Raw genomic sequence first — 18,293 nt, 5'->3', positions numbered from 1 at the left:
AGGCCTAGATCCAGCTCCTTGAGTCAAGCACGCACGCACGCACGCGCGCGAGTAATGAACTGAAATCATTTGAAATCAATCCTTCTCCTTCCTTCTCAATCAGTCTATACTTCTCAAACATCAGTGTATTGCCCTCCACAAGCTATCAGAATTTTATCTAACAATTTAGCCATTTAAATTAATGCAACAGCACCAAATTGCATATCTTTTGCTCTGTTCCATAAATCTGAATAAAACTGAAAACTGCTTTTCATGACTATAACATCCCCACTCTCTTATATCATACTTTTTTAATAAAAAAAAAAAAATTGTTAAATTTGTTTGTTAATTTGCAATTAAGTAGTAACATCTTAGGCAATAGTCTTACGAAATATACATACAAATTATTCATAAGAAATCTGACAATATGGAATCATTGGAATCACCTAACCTAAATAGATAATGTTTATCACATTCATTAGTTGCTGTAACATCAACACAGATGAGACCACATCTAACCCAAGAGATATTTGAGGGTGGGGTGAGTAAAGCTGGATATTTACACACAAAAATTTACTAAAAAGCCACCAAAGCGGTGGCACATTACCATCTTGTTTGTCAATCACCCACTGCTACTGCCTGAGACTACACTCTATGTTGGAGACCCTGATGTAGGCCTACAAATAAGCGGAAGAAAATATGATGAAGATTTGGCAAAGAAAAGGATGTGCAAATTACCATCCATAAAAAACTGCTCAGCTTTACAAGCTTAATACAGCCATTAAAGTACAAAATTTGTAATACCAAAAGCAAAAGAAATAATACATATCAGATACAATAATTCCTCTAGTGCTGATGGCTGAAGAGCACTTTGGCCATCATGTCTCAATGAAAGCTCATTAAATTAATTAACATCTTCACCCAAAGGGAATTCTTCATTTACTACTGTTCTATTTAATTAGTTGTGCAATGTAACACAAGTGGAAGGGACGAGAGGTCGGTGGGACGGGGTCAAGGAAAAACAAAACACATCACACCCTTACATGAGAAAGTGAAATCGATGTTTTACACAAGACATATGACTATGTCTGAAATAAGACTATGAGCATGAAAAACAGTACCTGCTTTGACAGAGACACCTACAGGTGCAAAAAGCATTCAAGTCTTTTGTACAGCATTGTTACGGTTAAACTAAAACTATTTAAATATTTTTGCTAACTGAAACAAAAGTGAAAAAATAAAACTCAAATATTAGAAATGTTTCCATAGCACTTAACTGAATTAAAATAAGATTAGGTTGATTAGGATTGAGACGTGAAAATAAAATTGAAGAAATTGAAGAAATTCAACTCGGAAGTAACACAAAAGACAAGGTCTAGTGGAAAGACATCAGCTCGTCTCAGCATTAACACCACAACTCCAGCATGCTACACTTGCAGCGTGTTGGTTTTTCCAGTCCTACAAACATGTTAAGTCAAAAATCAAAGCTATATTCCTCATCAAACTCTTCCTTTGGGCTTGCGCCAAGTTTCCCCACTCACTGTAAGAAAAGATGTCACGCTTCAAAAACATCAATGACTTCGTGCAGTGCTACACTCGCTCAGGAGAGGAGGAAGGATGCATCAGCAAACAGGACAAAGTTTATTTAAAGCTGATTAAAGACGGCATATATATTCATGAGGTGGAGGACAAGGACTTGCTTCTGAAATATGGGCCAGTTTGCAAGTGTCAAAGAGCTGTGAATATACTTGTGTGAGACTAAACAGGTACCGCGCTGACTTCACCAAGTGATAAGCAGAGGGATTCCTCCTCTGCACGGACAAAGAAATGTCTTCAGGAATGATGGAATGGCACCATGAACAAAACCACCCCAGTTTCTATTCAAAACTAGCACAATTATGCTTTTTTGGGGGGAAACACTAGCTCGTCTTGTATTTTACTCTGTAGCAAAGGTCAAGTTTGGCTTGACTAACTTGTGAACACACACCACAGAAGACGTATGACTAAAAGAGGAAATAAACATCAGATACTGATCTAATATAAAGAATTATAAACATCAAAACTCTGTTTTCAGCACTTCAGCTAGATACTTCTAGGCTGCATGCTCAAACTCTAATGTGGCCTGAGGCAGCTGTAATACAGCGTTCAATAAAGTAACCCCCATCCTCACCAAAATAAAACTACTAATTAAACTTTAATGCTATTCTTTTGCTGCCTTGGAAGCACTAGTATTGGAAAGGCAAATCAGTGAGTATCTTTTCCTTTAAGTGTCACAGAGGAAGTGTCTCTTGAACCTCCTCATCTCAGAAGAGTTTTAATTGCGCTAATAGGATTAATGTTGCTCCTAATGCTGGAGAGCAGATCATTTAGATCCAGCTCTGATATTGCCACCATATGCTTTATTATCTGAATGCAGAACATAAAGAGACACCATTAAACATGAATGTGAACATCAGGCTGTTTTTTGTGATGCTGGCATGTCTGTGATAAGATCTGAAGTCCTTGTAAACATCAAGTAAGCTCAGTGCTGTGGCCTCGACGTGACCTCGTCCAAAGCGCCTCATCTTTCGTAAACTGCTTACCACAAACATCACTGTTGTCATGAAATCTATCCAGTGAGAAGGGGAAAAACAGATACGGAAGAGAGCTAAGCCATCTTATACAGTTTCATCTGCCACACGCTGAGCACACTGATGAACATTTCTTCAAAAATACACTCACAGTGTCAACTGCAGCACAGTGGAAATCTCACCTTTCATAACACTTTAGGCTTATGAATTCAACTATTTCTAATAAAATGTTCGATCTAGTTTTAGAATACACATTTATATATTCATGCTCCATGAAAATGTCCCAAGTTAGACAAATAGGCAACCAGAAATGCAGTGTTTCCAAGCGTGTGACAAAAAAAAAAAAAAAAAGAGGAAGAAAACCTGCGAGTCCCTTTCTCTGATATTTATAGAATTGCTCTGGCTGTGCAGGGAAGCATCGAGGCAGCTGCTAACAAGGGAGCTGAGGACAAGACAGCTAGAGCCAGATGTACACTCTATGGATTATGAAAGCATTGTGAAACAGAGCCTTACCCGTAGGCCACGCCTGCAACTGTGCACTTCTTAAACTGCATGACATTGCAGGTCAGGGTGCCTGTCTTGTCTGAAAAGATGTACTTGACCTGGATTAAGGAAAGAGAGAGCAATAAACTAGAATTAATTAGGTAGTTAAACTTAAAGCAAATATTTTCAACCCATTTTACTTCCGTAATGCAACTTCTTCTGTGTGAAACAGAATATTCTACACAAACAGGGAAGGACTTGATTTAATGCATTAGGAATAAACTAGACTGTGATCAGTGGGCCTTTATTATTATTAACTGGCATAAGGATGTATCACACATTTTGAGATCTGCTGCAGATAACATTTAACAGTGTTATTCAAACATTTGTGGTCAATAAGAATATATTTTTGAAAGAAAAGTCTCTTATGCTGACCAAGACCCTATGTATTTGATGAAAAACACAAAAACAGTAATACTGTGAAATATAATAACATAAAAGAACTGTTTTCTATTTTAATATAGTTTTAAATCTAATTTTTAAAGCAGCAATTTCTCCAGGCTTTAGTCGCACATGATCCTTCAGAAATCATTCTATTATGCTGATTTGGTGCTCAAGAAACATTGCTGATTAACAGTATTAAAATGTCAACTGAACAGTAATATATATTATGCATAATTGCATGAAATTTGATTTTACAAATATAAATCAAATATCATTGTTTTTATTTGTTTCATTTTGTTTACTTCTGGATGTGAGGGTAAACTACCTGTCCTAACTCCTCATTCAGGTTTGATGTCCGGGCCATAGCTGGTGTGTTGGTGGCTTCATACAGCATGTCAGTGTCCTAAAATACAGCACGTCACCAGGCAGAATTAATATTAACAACCATTTTCTATTATTACCTTGCCATCTGGACTCCAAAACATAATTGTACACTTTAAACAACTCTTTTCATACTCCGTTTATCAAAACAAGTGGAAAGAAACTCTTGCTCAAAGATCTTGCCATTCGATGGGAATTCACAAATCTCCACTGCATCTAAAAGCGGTGTTCGGTTGTTTTAAGTGACCCTACCACAAATCCAGTTTTGGCATCTTCAAATGGGTTATTTTGATAAAGCTCCACTTTCGATTGGGCTGTGTAGTTTTCTGGGATGGGCCCTGGAGGTTTAGGCTGTCTGCATTTCAAAGACAGCAGATTGATGATACAGACAGAGCTCTTGGAGCTCAGCCTCACACTCACCCAGTTGATGAAGAAAGCCTGGATGAACTTGATGACCTCTAGAGTCACCAGAAGACTGATGGGAATCAGATTGTTGAAGAGGATGATGAACGTGAGGAAGTTCAGGCCAAAGTTGGCTGCTCCACCATCTGGAAAATTAAAAGCAAAGGGAGGAAGAGGAGAGAGAGGTAGTAAGGTGACAGACAGTTTTCTGAGCTATGAAAGCCATGATGGGATGGGGCGGATTGGGGAAAAATGATGGAAGGACAATAATGCCACAAACTCATCTGGTCTAATCTGCAATGTTTCCACAATGCTACACTAGTGTTGTGTGAGCGTTGTGCAAACACTATACTCTAAAGTTACACAGTACAACTCTTCCACCCAATCTCTCCAGTAAGCCTCTAACCTACAATGTACATTCAATTTTCAAATTAGGTCTCCATTAATCAGTAACTAAACTGAGACTTGATTCTTTGATATCATAATGGCAGCCTTGGCAATATGGGTAAGATAAAAAAACACATTATCCCACAATGCACAGGGGGTGGGTGATTATGATTTCCAATCTTAATCAAAAAACAAAATTTGACAAAGAGAGCAGCACAAAAAGAAAGAAAAGTGTAATCAATAAAACCAAGACCACAGACACAAGACCGTACACACCTAGTGTTAAAGTCAACATGAAACAACATTCACAACCCATCTTACTTTGTGACATATGCCCATGTTTAAAATGATTTTCAAATAGCGAAATACATTAAATTACTTTATTAACTACTAGCAAGATCTTAAAAACAACATTACCTACAACAGTAGCCTTAAACATGTTTTAAATGTTTTAAACAAAAACGTTTTAAACAAATGTTTTAAACAAAAATATGTTTTCTTATTTGGGTAAATATGGGAGTCTCTGAATTGTATTTTACCCATAGAATAAAATTTTTGGATATTGGTTAACATTAAATACTGATCAAACATTCATAGTAAGAGCAAGATGGGTTCTTTTTGACTTCATGTTGGCTTTAAGGACAAATATAAAGCTTTACCTGTGGGGGGGGGGGGGTCCACAGAATGCAATAATTCTCTTTCTGAGCAGTTAGGAGAGGGAGTGATTTTCTCATAAAGAGTCACAGAACTAGAGGGGACATACAAGTGCTATTGGAACTGACTCACGGAGAGAGGAAGAGGATTTGGCTAGTGGTGGGAAGGGAGACAATCATTTTGGATGTTTCAATGTAAAGGAGGGAGACCAGTCTAAAGTACCTTCCCATCAAATGGAGCAGAACGGGGAGATGTGACATTTAGAGACTTTTCAATAATTCAGAAGGTCTGACTCATGGTACAAGTAACCAAACAAAACTTGACCATCCACCTGCATACATCCATGTGCGTTTGTTTAGATACTGGGACGGAAGCAGAGTAAAATATCACAGGGATTCAAGGTCAAATTAATTATTTATGATGAAGAATTACTCATCTGCCTGAAGTATGCAACCCTCAGACTAATGAGTGGAAGGTGTGTATCGGTCACACTCAGCGTACACCTACTAACCCAATCTAGAAACCTTCAAGCTCAGCTATGAGCAAAAAATAAATAAATCCAAACATGCCCAAAAGGTCAAGATATAGCTGGTTAGTGTGACTCTGTTAGCTACCTGATGTCAAAACTACACCATCTGGTTGTATAAAGCATTTTTCTCTATTGACAGCCATTCAGAATTCTGTATTCTGACTAATTTAAGTTTTGAAATGTTGTGCTTTATATTAGATCAACTGCCATTGAAATGAATAAAAACGCTACATGGATACACTACCATACAAAAATTTTAGGTCAGTAAGATTTTTTTAATGCTTTTGAAAGAAGTTCCATACTGTAAATAACTTTTTTTATTTTAATGTTTTAACATTTTATTTATTATTTTATTTTTTAGCAACAATTACTCCAATCTTCAGTGTCATATGATCCTTTAGAAATCATTGTAATATTCTAATTTGGTGCTCAAGAAACATTTATTATTATTATCAAAACAGAAAACAGTTTTGCTGCTCTTTTTTTGTGGAAATGTGATTCTTTTATATGTATTCTTTCATAAATACACTCTCAGGAAAAAAAAAGGTACAAAAGCTTTCACCTTTTAGGTAATAATGTGTACACTTAGGGACCAATATGGACTCTTTAGGTACAAAGTGCCTTTTGAAAAGGTACCGCCCCAGTGACAGCTTTTGTACCTTCTTTTCCTGAATGTAGAAAGCGTTTACTTGAAATACAAAACTTTTGTGACATTATAAGTTTACTTTAAATGCCTTTCTACCTTTCTAATTACAATTAATAATCCCCCCCCCCCCCCCCCCCCAAATAAATAAACTTTTGGTAGCATAGCTTCCTCCAGGTATTATTAACCCTAATCATCTTATTATGAATCACTGATTATACCACTGACTGAAAAGCAGGAAGTCTTCTTGGTTTATAAAGTAAATATGATCTGCAAAAGCATGTAAACGACAAATCAATGCCACCTCTCCCTTTTACAGCTCCACTTGGAGGGCAAACAACAAACATAAAAACAGAGTCTCCCTCCTTTAAAGGAATAATCATTTTCATGATGGATAGCTGCTTTATGACCTCATGGCACCCAACATCATTGTTAATTCCTTTTCAAATGACTGTGCTGGCTATGAATGATTACACATGGAACCCAGAATCCAAGGTGGTGCATCTCAACATTTGACAACATTTTCAATAAACTCTCGGAGCATACCAAGAAGGGAACCATGTAGGCCATAAAACAAGCTGCGTTCGATTCGGACACAAACAGCCCCTCCTATTTAAAACAAAAGTAATGATGGTGGTGACACGTTAATCAATTTGCCAGCATCTCCTGCCACAAATGTAACACATTTTTGCCTCTTCGTGGTGCACAAAATTGTTTATTTTTCTCTTTTTCAATTAACTGCAATGCTCAAGGCATGCAACAGATGTGTTCCCATCACTGCTCATTAAAAATTAAAGGCAGTGTTGTATTTCTTAATATCATACTTTTACAATCCAAACATTAAGCCTATTAGCATGGATTTGCACATCTTCTCCAGAGCTGGGCCTTTTCTGCCTCATCTGTCAGCACTGGTATAACAAACACAGCTGAACGAGGAGGAAGAGGAGGTGGGTAAGAGGAAATCACGGTTTGAAATCCAGGGTCTTCTGCTTCTGCACAGAAACACGTTTCAAACTCTTGCACTGACAGCGCCCATGGGAAACTTGCTTCTGTCCACGAGTGTTTCTTTGGGTCCAAGGCTTACTGTCATGGCTCATTTGTTAGGCACTCGTGAAAGGACGCTGACACAGTCGAAGCCGGAGCTTGCAAAGTGTTTAACATGTCACCAAAATAAAGAAAGGGAAGGCAAATTTTTGACATCAGGCATTAAGAGTCTATACAATGTAGAGCTGGAAGGGAAAAACCTATCATTGTACTCCTGGTGTGTGTGCGGTCCTCTGCAATTACCCTCTCAAAGTAGGGCAACCATATAAGTGGCTTCGGAAGCTTAGCAAAAGCTGAGCTTCAGTTAGGGGTTAGTAAGGAGGGGTCATTCACAGATGGCCAAGGGTTTTAAATGGTTGTTACCTGGAGCTGTTAAGAAAACGACAACAACAAAGAAACAAAAAACACAAACCAAACAATGTTAGAAAGGAAGCTGATAACAAAACCAACAAAAAAACTAAACAAAAGAAGTACAGCAGCGTTTGTGATATTCAACCATTTATACATTCACGTGTCTATGCATATTAGAACTAAAAGGAAAAAGTTCTCCTTTCCCTTTTTATTGACAAATATTCACATATGCAATGCATATTTGTTTACATAGAGGGAAGACGGAAATTACTGACGATTAAAAAAAAAAAATGGAAGCACACAGACGCGCAAGCGGTCTAGCATGACAGAAGGAAAGGGGGTCTGGTTCTTACAGTTGAGGTCCATGTACCAGGCGTCATTGCCATACTGGTACTTCCAGATGGTCTGACCGATGGAGCAGACGAACGAAATGGCCAAGAGACAGCCGAAAAGCACGAGGATCTGGAAGTTGGTGATACGCTCCACATTGGAAAGCTTCAAGGGGGGGGACGTGGAGTTCTGGAGACACAAAACATGACTGTTTCTCAGAATGAAGCTTGATTTGGGATACGTCTGAAGCTGACTGAAGCAGACAAATGACCTGCATGAGTTTGGTGTCGTGTCCTGTGTAGACCACGATACCGTGGATCCACTGGGTGTTCCTGAGTTGTGCTCCTCTCAGCAAGATCTGATCAGGGCCGAGTGGTACAGTGCTAAATATGGAGCCAACACAACAATTGATGCTATTTGAACATTTTAAACAATAAATACCACTTAAGAAATTTAAGCATAAGAGCAGGAGAATGTTATCTTAGATATAGATAACTGCATAGGAGGTTTAATGAAAACACAACAAATTTGACATTTTATAAAGTATAGATTTGTTCCTTCCAAAATATCAATACACTACTAAAACTGCCTTAAAGTATCAATGAGTCATTTTCATTCATAAACTTCGATCGAATTCTTCCTGCAGAAATTAAGTTGTCTCATGCTCATCAGTATTTCAGACTAATGAAACACAAGCCTGAAGTCCACCTGAACATATTGATCATGGCTTCTGCTTTTCTTTCATTGACTTCAAGCCAAATGTAATTGTACACTTTATCACTCACACTCTGTCTGTCGATTTTCTCATACCTGTGTCCATCCAGACGAATATTGCCCACAAACTCATATAGGTGTCTGTTGGGAGTCTCACATTCCATCCGTCCAGAGAGACGCATTAGACTGTCAATGTCCTTTATGTCTGCAGTGATCTGTAGACCCTGGGTATAACAGAAAACTCGAAGTTATAAAATTCACACTGATAAACCATCAGGCAGAATTGTAAAGAATCACTAATAGCAGCAGTTATATGATAAGGGGGAAAAAAAGCTCAAATCACCTGTCTGATCTTGAGATTTGTTTCTCCATCTAGATTTGATGTCTCAATGTAGCACATTCCTTGAGGTTCACTACAATAAACAGCACCATTATGAAAAAAATATATATTTTAATACACCATGAAGATATATGGCTCCCCCAGTAGAATACTTTACAGTTTACTGAAAAATCTAAGAAATACAGTAATATGAACTTATACTTTTCAAAAGTCTGGGATCGGTAAGGTTTTTTTTTTTTAACAATTATTTAGCAAAGACATTAAATTGATCAAAGTGACAGCAAAGACATTAATAATGTTACAAAATATTTATATTTAAAAAATGCTATTAATTTGTGCTTTCTATTCAAAGAATCCTGAAAGAATATTTTTCACAAAAATATCAAGTAGCACAATTTTTTTAATCTGTGATTTTAATAAATGTTTCTTGAGCAGCAAATGATTTCTGAAAAAAATATATATATATTTCAAGAATAATAAAAAAATTGTACTGACCCCAAATTTTTGAACAATAGTGTATCTTAAAAGAAATTAGCACAGCTAAGCCACTTTAATAAAATATGAAAATCATGTAAAACAGACAAATGGCATTGGCTAAAATTTTTTATCTAATGTATTTCAAGTTTCATACATAATAACTAAAGAAAGTTTGTTTACATCAAATAAAACCACATGCTAAATGAAGCCCCATAATCAAAGATGCCTTGTTTTCCAGAGCTACCTCAGTTTTCTATTGAAATTGTATTGCTATTATTTACTTCATTGAGGGAAGTCCACTGGGCAGCATATTTCTCCCAAACTGCATAAAACATTTTAGTACTTGGTCTAAAGATTTAAACACATCGCTCTAATGGCACCTCTTTAGATTCTTCGTTTTGCACACACATTAGGAAACCTTCTGTGCATCTTCACTCAATGCATCTTTGTTTATGGCCATACATTCTGCTGTTTTTATTTTTAGAGACATCTTCCACATGCAACAAAGGAAAGATGGAGCACACCAGACAAATGATCATTGAGTGTTAATCTGGAGAAGAGCAAAAGCAGGACAGCGAGCTCACAGGGCCAAAGCTGTTACACACCTCCCTACTTTAATAAATGATAGCAGGCGTGATCAGAAAAGATGGTCCTCATACTTAAAATAAAAGATATTAGAAAAGTATGCTATGCTTTGGGTCTATATAAAACAGAAATGGATGTCAATACTCATTTCTTCTGTATTTAGTTGTCAAAAATGTAACAAGTCCTCACCAAAACACCTGTTTATCTTGGAGTGAAAAAAAAACCTTCCCATAGATTGAGTATTGAACAATGTGATTTACTATAAAAGGTTCATTACAATACTGTACATTGTGTTAATGTGACTGCATGCAGAGTCTGAGCTCTTGCTAAAGCCATGCACTGTGCCAACAGCTTTGACATTCACAGTCACTCAATGGTTCTTTTCTCCAGCTGTGTTAGAGAAGCGCTTTGTTTTTCCTGTGTTTACAAGCTTAAGCATCTTCAGAACAAAGCATTGGTCTGTAATACATGACTCTACGGTTATAAAAAAGGGGTTCATCAGTATTTTCTGCTGGGAGTTGAACAGAGTTGTCCTCTGAAAAATTTGTCCACCGTCAACCCATTTTTAGTGTTTGAATATAAAAATCTCATGACAAAAGGGTGGTCCAACAATAGTGCAAGAGAGGTATTAGTCATGATAGCCTAAATTGGTCCTTTTACTGCACAATTATCAGACATACTGTATAGTGTGGCTGAGCAATATGTTGAACAAGATATATTCAGGATTCATTATGCTGGTGATACAAAATAAAACCACTCTGAATAAAACAATGACTTAAATGTGCACTTTTTATTTAGCCATTACGTTTCTTGGAAAATTTGTTTCCATATTAGTTCCAAAATTAGTTTTCCATATGTCTCAGTATTTTTTTAAGTATGAGCCTTTAGAATTTTTAATTAGATTTTACTGAATCACTGACTTCAACTTCAATAGCAAAATGGTATTAGAATTGGTAAGTTCAATTCATTTCACTGAATCGGTTTCAAAAGCTGTAAGATGTTATAATCTTATATTAATTTTATAATAACGTAATTTTTGAATACAGACAGAAAAATTTGTATCACCTAGCGATATCTATCAGATCACAGCTAAAAGAAATGGCATAACGAAAACAAAACATAGGATGCAAAAAAACAAATGGAGAGATCGAAATATTAAAGTAACAGATTTGCTCCACCTGTGTACCCCCTGCCCCCTTCCCACCTAGCCCGCATGCAAACCGGAGCTGTTCCTGACCTGGACGACAGAATGATGAGGTCGGCCGGGAGGTGATCTCCATTGGCTGCTCGGACTACCTCCCCTACCGACACCTTAATTACCCAGCAGCCCCCACGCAAGGAGAATGACACGAGTGAAGTCGGGAGAAGGTTGTTCATCACATGATGTGGGAGGGTGAAAGGTGGAGATGAGAGGAGGGAAGGGACATAAGATGGGCAGAGGAGGAAGAGCACACACAACAAGGGAAGAGAGACACAAACACACAAACGTTTAATCTTCACAGAGGAAAAAACACAATGCCCACTGCTCAAAATCCACCCAAGCCAGGCTAAACCAAGAGTAAAATAAATGCTTTCAGAATTAATATTTGATGACAAATTACTGAAATCTGTGACTGACATAAGAATCCGTAACACCCCAGAACTTTAGGGTAACTTAAAGCCTGGCTGACAAATGAATTTTGACAGTGAAGAGTCAATATTAATCAATAAGCAAACATCCACTAAAGGAAGTGTTGATTTTGACTATTTCTATTAAAGAATAACTCACATACAAATTAAACTTGTGCCATTTATTCACCTTCTTTCATAAAACCCCTATAACGTTTGGGCTTTGATTAAAAAAAAGGCGAGTAAACTATGGCAGAATTTTCCATTTTGGGTGAACTAGTCATTTAAACCTTCATCCTTTGTGGATTCAGATAACATTTATATTACTACATCCACTAACTGATACTATTTGTAATGTCAATGCATTGATTTGGGGCCTTGTTTCAGGGTTATTTGTTATTAGCACGTTAATCATCACTTCCTTTGGGTGTTGAGTGTGAGACAGGGGCAAAAGGATGGACAAGTTCCCTTCTGATGACGTAGATTCGTCTACCTGGACGACAACAGTATAACATCTGCTGGTATGAAATCTTTGCCATTAACTTTAACTATGTCTCCAACCACAACCTGTAAAACACAAACTAGTTATCAGTTCAAAAACTTTATCGCAAACTAGCAGCCACTGGCGAGAATAGAGAAATAACATATTACTAGAGCCAATACATCTGGCTGACATTGACCAGAACTATAAATTTCATATTAAGAAAGTACTTCGATCCATAAGCCTTCTTTTGAGACTAGCATTTAAAATGAGGGCATTTAATCAAAAGTATTATCTGTGATATCCACAAATAAACAATTTCTCTTTTTGTATTTGCATTTTTAATAATCTTAATTTCTCTTTTTGTATTTGCATTTTTAATAAGCCATAATCCAGTAGAAGTGGGAGAGGCTGCTTCATAGTTGCTATTTTGAATCAAAGTGATGAGCTACTTAAATAAGCAGAAGTTTATATACTATTTCTAAGTAATGAAAATTAATTATTCATACTGTACAATATTTCAAAGTGTGTCACAGTGTGGCTTAATAAAAGGATCGGCGACAAGAAGCCTGGCTCTGGTTTGAATAGACTAGATTTAATGAGAGCTAAAGCAGAATCATATTGTACTTCGCTGTCCATTCTCGCAGCACTTAACAGAACTGCAGCTCCAGAAAATAAAATACTAAAAGGAAACAACTATAAGCAGTCATAGTTGACATCATATCCTATTCTGTGCCACGGTGAGGTCACCAGGGCACAAGTTAATGCTCTCTCGTAGATGTGTACTAATATTGCAAATGCTAATGATTGCCCAGTCACCAGGTAATTAATCTCCAGCCATTTGCTTTTGCTTTCACCTTATAATAATGGACTGTATGTTTCTGTCAGGGTAATTAACACTACTCTCTACTAAAACATTGAAAAGCTGCTCTGTCACCAGCTTTATTAAGATCTCTATGGAGACCGCACGTTAGCTGTGGCCTGGTAAACAACTCTTTACCTAAAGAATCAAGTCGGGAATCAAAAAAAGAAAAAGAGCTGCGAGGGAAGTACCCTCTTAAGACAACACCAAAGTATCTGTTTCAACCCAGACCTAATGGGCAACACCAGAGGGGATCTTTTATGCATACTCATTTCTCACTCCATTTCTAAGAGTATGTCAACTTGTTTTCATGATGGAACTTAGTGAGGAAAATGGTATGAGAAACAGCATCTGCTGCAGTACCTTCTTCCAGTGTACAATCTCCCAAGCGCCGTTCCTCAACACTACAAGAGAGAGAACGATCACCATAACAGAGAAGTATGTTCAGAAAAGATCCATAGACTAATCCACAGAACACAGACTAATAACCCATGATATAAAAATTCATATATATATATATATATATATATATACACACACACACACATTTAAAGTTGACTGTCTGCTTCTTGAAAGAAAAAGATATGAAAATGACTAATTACTAAATGCTGACTTATCCTGTGCTTATGGCTGTGTCCAATTTTTTGGCAAATCTAATTTAGAAGGGTAGCATCTAACAAATAAATCACAGCCAAGAGTTATTTAAGTCCCACCTCATCTTTGTTTCAACAAAAAATACTCCAAATCAGGGAAGAAAATCTAATTAGATAAATGTATGGGTTTTTTAGAGACAAACAGTGAACAAACAAAAGTCTTACCTTGTGTCTCTTTCTTGTTAACAACACTATCAGCATTGTGACGTTTCTGAAAAAAATTCAATAAAAATATTAATCAGCAGTGTGACGTTTCTAAAAAGAAAATTTAATTAAAATATTAATCAAATGAGCCAAATTAAATCTTTAAATAATATTAAATGGATGTACTTGATTTTATGGATTGCATTACTTTCTTTTAGATGTGCACTATAGAAGAATATTGACACACATATGCACATATTAATATCAGAGAAATATAAATACAGCATGCACACACCAAAATTATTATAAAGAAAAACCTCTTAGTAAATAAAATACAATTTCTTTATATATGTGAGTGATGTTTTACATGTTTAATGACCATTAAAACTGTAATTAGATGTTTGTCTATTGAAGTACTCTTTTCCATCCCAGACTACAAGAGTGGTTTGATCTGCTCTTATCGAGAACCATTTTGAGGCCAATGAGTGAAAGTGATCTGAAAACACTGATTAGCCTCTAAAAGCTCTAAATCTAAATCCATCTCTAGTGCTCTCTGATTGCCTAATTATCCTCCCGGTTAACAGTGGTAAAATATGTTCAATGTCACTTTTGTTTTTCCAGGACGAATGGTTAATGTGCTGTTATGCACAATGGACATTCATAAGACAGCATGAGAGAAACCTGAATAACTTAAAATGATGATACTATGCTTAGAGTGCCACGAGCAACAGTTAAATAAATGCATATTATGTGTGTGAAATAAAGCAGTTCATTTGTTTACAGACAAAATGACAAAGTGAAAAGTGACGTGTCATATAGCCAAGTATGGTGACCCATACTCAGAATTAGTGCTCTGCATTTAACCCATCCAAGTGTGCACACACACACACACACACACACACACACCCACCCACTCCAAATCAGCTCTGGTGCACTGTTGGAAAACTCATTTCTCTTTCTCCTCACTCTCTCCTATCTCCTTACTTTTTCCTTAACCTCAACATAAAGCAGAGATCAGGCTCTGTGGAGGGAAGTAATGATTTGATTACGCATCTAATCTAAATGATGGCTTGCCTGCAGTGAACATGGGAGCAAGAGGAAGGATGATATTTAACGGTACAAAACGGCCCCAAAGGTAAGAGGAGACAGTTGTTTGGATTTGTGGTAAGATGCAGCACCAAATCCCAGATGTATTAGTGGAATACAGTGGGGTGCAGCTGATAAGCAGGCCAATATGTGGAGAGCACTGGCACATCACCTCTTGGTTAGACTCCGTCTTTGTTGGATGCTGGATTATTGCGAGTTATGGATTATACTGAGCCTGCTGGCTTCTTTTGAAATTCACACACACACACACACACACACACACACACACACACACACGTGGTCGACCGATTTGTGTTTTTTGATTGTGTTTTCAAAAGAAGCCTTTCTCTCACCTTATGGGACGCCTCTAAAATGTGAGTTTGTTTTTACTTGAAGGGGAAAAAAAAGCCTCCATTCACAGTATGACCGTAGAGACGTGAGTTTACCATATTACCTTCACATCCAGAGCTAGACTTGACCTTTCAGACCTGAATAACACATCAGAAACCCATATAAAGCGCTGAGCCGGTCATTCTGACCACAGCATCCAGCGTGATGTGATCGGATGGCTGTCCAGAGGGAGCCGAGAGATCAGGCTCTGATTTCAGGGTCACAGCACTATGGTGGATCCATTTGGGCTGCCAGTTTTATCTCAGTGTTCACTCCTCTATGTAAATTTCTATGTAAAAAGGTCTTGGAATTAATTTACATGGCAAATAAGATGACAGTTCAGGTCAGGAAAAAGAGTATCGGCTAATGGGAGTGAGATGCATTCTGCCATGTACATGATCACCAGAGAGTGAGATTAAATTATCAGGAAGAGTAAAAGAGGTAAACGTGAATGCAGTCTAAAAACTGACTCATATAATATAACAGCTGTGAAGGGCAAGAGAGGATAAAACCTACAGAAAGCACGAATGCACTGCAAGAGAGTTCTCTCATTAATCACTCATTAAAAACCATCCCAACTGCTAATGATAAAAGAATTAACTGAAAAATGTGAGTGATCTGCACAAAGTTCACATGCATTTAACTCTTATTTAAATTGGTATTACTGCCAATTTTCCACCACAAAAGCCGGTCGCTGTCAGCTTGCAATGGTCCTTTTCATAACTCAGAATTCTCCTGTAACTAAATGCGCGAATGAGGTGAATTCGCGTCTACCGCGCCGCCAGACCTCCGGACGCGCGTAAACGCGTCTTTACATTGACTTAACCTTGAAATAATTTGCGCCAGGCGCTCTATTCGCGTTTGGTGTGAACGCAGAGAGATTGCTTTCGACGTCACTGGGTCTTATAGGAGCGTAAAATTGCTGGCATTTTCTGTCCATCTTCTGCAAGGCATACTGCACTTTCAGAGTTCTTTATTTTCTTTTTCTGCTTGTTTATGAGTTTTGTTACATCTATATTGTTTAATTGTTTAATTATTTTAAAATGAATAGTGTACATATTTGACAGCCCTAGTGAGACTAACTAATTCTCACCTACGTCATCCAATGGGACATCACTCTTACATGTACGCGCATACCAGGTAGCAGAAGCTAAAAAGCTAAAACCTCTCAATGGCATTAACTCGTGAAAGAGATCTGAATTTGTGATTGCATGCTGTCTGAAAGAGGCGCGAGTACTGCACAAGCTCTTTTTCAAGGTTTATTTCTTAACTAATTTTTTTTACATCAAGCTTGCTTTTGCTCATTCATGCATGTTTCTTATCCACTTTTAAACTGCTTACATTTTTAGCAGTCTTGTGTTGCACAGATATATAAAGTTTGGCATGGCCAGTGTTAATGCAGGGAATAAAAGCAGAACGCTGCATGCACACTGTCCTGCTCAGAAAATATGGCTCTATACAAAATACATTCTTAAAGTACCAGTACTAGTAAAATGCGGAATCATACAGTTTTTTAAAGCAGGGTTTTGCAATACCTCTTTAGCACGATATATCATGCAACACTTATTTACTCCGTTAGCTACTAGAACAGATCACATATATAAATTAATGCTCTCACCAGGTCTTCTATAACCTCCTTCACTGCTGCCACCAACAGGATGAAGAGTAACGGCACCAGCGTTGTCCACCGCCCTGTCGGTGACACATCAGGGATTTGCTGTAGAGAAAAAATATAGAAAAATAAAATAAAAAAACAGAAGAGCAACATCAAACCAAGAACATCCAAACTTTACACAAATCTTGTCATCTAAAGGGCATGATTAAAAATACAAATTAATTAGTCCAGCAGAGCATTTAAACTTATGACCTCATGAAAAACACTCAGGGGGGTTGATAAACTGTTTTCGTTTTGTTTCCAAGCAATCATAACACAGCCTGGAGGTCTAGGTCCCTGGTGGTGTTAGGATTTATCACCAGGAGGTCAAGAAAGCAACCTAAGGGAATGGCAATAACCATCAGAAAGTCAGCCGCAGTGACTCTGATGGATGTTCAGAGGTCGCCATGTGACATATCTGTCTACTGTGCTGAAGAGATCAGCTTAGACTAGCATAAATTTCCAAACTGGTTCAGGCTGGTTAGGTGCCACTCCAGGTAGTTGCGAAAGCTTATATGTAATTCACATTTACATTTACATTTAATCATTTAGCAGATGATTTTATCCAAAGCGACTTACAAATGAGAACAATAGAAGCAGTCAGGTCAATAAGAGAACAACCACACTATACAAGTGCCATGACAAGTCTCAGTGAGTCTAGTACAGAAAGCATAGCCAGTGCTGGCGAAAAAGATGAGAAATTCACACCACTACAACTTGATTAAACTTCTAAAATTTCTCTCCTGATTCTGGCAAAACTCACAGAGCTTACATAATATCATGAAGTGGCTCATCTTTGGAACGTGCCCCATCAAATAAAGAGTCAGAGCTGTGACAGGTTCAGAGAGAGGCCAACAATGCAAATACATACAATAGGAAACCTGAAACGGATTCCTTTTAACCTGATGCCAACACTTTCCCTTCTGTGTTATGTTTCACTTAAACAGGAGAGTATGCTCACAACCAAACCACAGTGGCATAGAAAACCAGAGCAGTCGATCATCGTGGAACCTGGCAGTCAGCATCAAAATGTCTTGTTCACTATGACATCATATCCAGAAGCAGCATTCTGTTAGTGTGATGAAAGTGATATAAAAATCAG

At 37.4% G+C, this 18,293-nt stretch overlaps 1 protein-coding gene across 4 annotated transcripts in view; it reads right to left on the bottom strand.

Annotated features, from left to right (window-relative positions):
* Positions 1–18,293, bottom strand: part of LOC132113762 (probable phospholipid-transporting ATPase IA) — a 127,334-nt gene that overhangs the window by 66,985 nt on the left and 42,056 nt on the right. For 2 of the 4 annotated variants that reach the window (XR_009425202.1, XM_059521736.1), the window contains exons 4-14: positions 17,156–17,254; positions 14,083–14,128; positions 13,628–13,668; positions 11,551–11,624; positions 9,255–9,324; positions 9,008–9,135; positions 8,469–8,580; positions 8,221–8,386; positions 4,278–4,405; positions 3,802–3,879; positions 3,063–3,151 (exon numbers count right to left, since the gene is read on the bottom strand). Coding sequence is in view for 3 of the 4 variants with exons in the window: in XM_059521736.1 (XP_059377719.1) it covers positions 3,063–3,151; positions 3,802–3,879; positions 4,278–4,405; positions 8,221–8,386; positions 8,469–8,580; positions 9,008–9,135; positions 9,255–9,324; positions 11,551–11,624; positions 13,628–13,668; positions 14,083–14,128; positions 17,156–17,254 (1,031 nt within the window). In the remaining variant the exon portion in view is untranslated. Of the gene's footprint in view, positions 1–3,062; positions 3,152–3,801; positions 3,880–4,277; positions 4,406–8,220; positions 8,387–8,468; positions 8,581–9,007; positions 9,136–9,254; positions 9,325–11,550; positions 11,625–12,414; positions 12,489–13,627; positions 13,669–14,082; positions 14,129–17,155; positions 17,255–18,293 lie in introns of all 4 variants that reach the window. The other 2 variants (XM_059521737.1, XM_059521738.1) reach the window with 1 other exon arrangement.

The sequence above is a fragment of the Carassius carassius genome, chromosome 33, assembly GCF_963082965.1.
Source record: "Carassius carassius chromosome 33, fCarCar2.1, whole genome shotgun sequence".
Taxonomy (NCBI): domain Eukaryota; kingdom Metazoa; phylum Chordata; class Actinopteri; order Cypriniformes; family Cyprinidae; genus Carassius; species Carassius carassius.
This window is presented reverse-complemented; position numbering and strand designations above follow the sequence as displayed.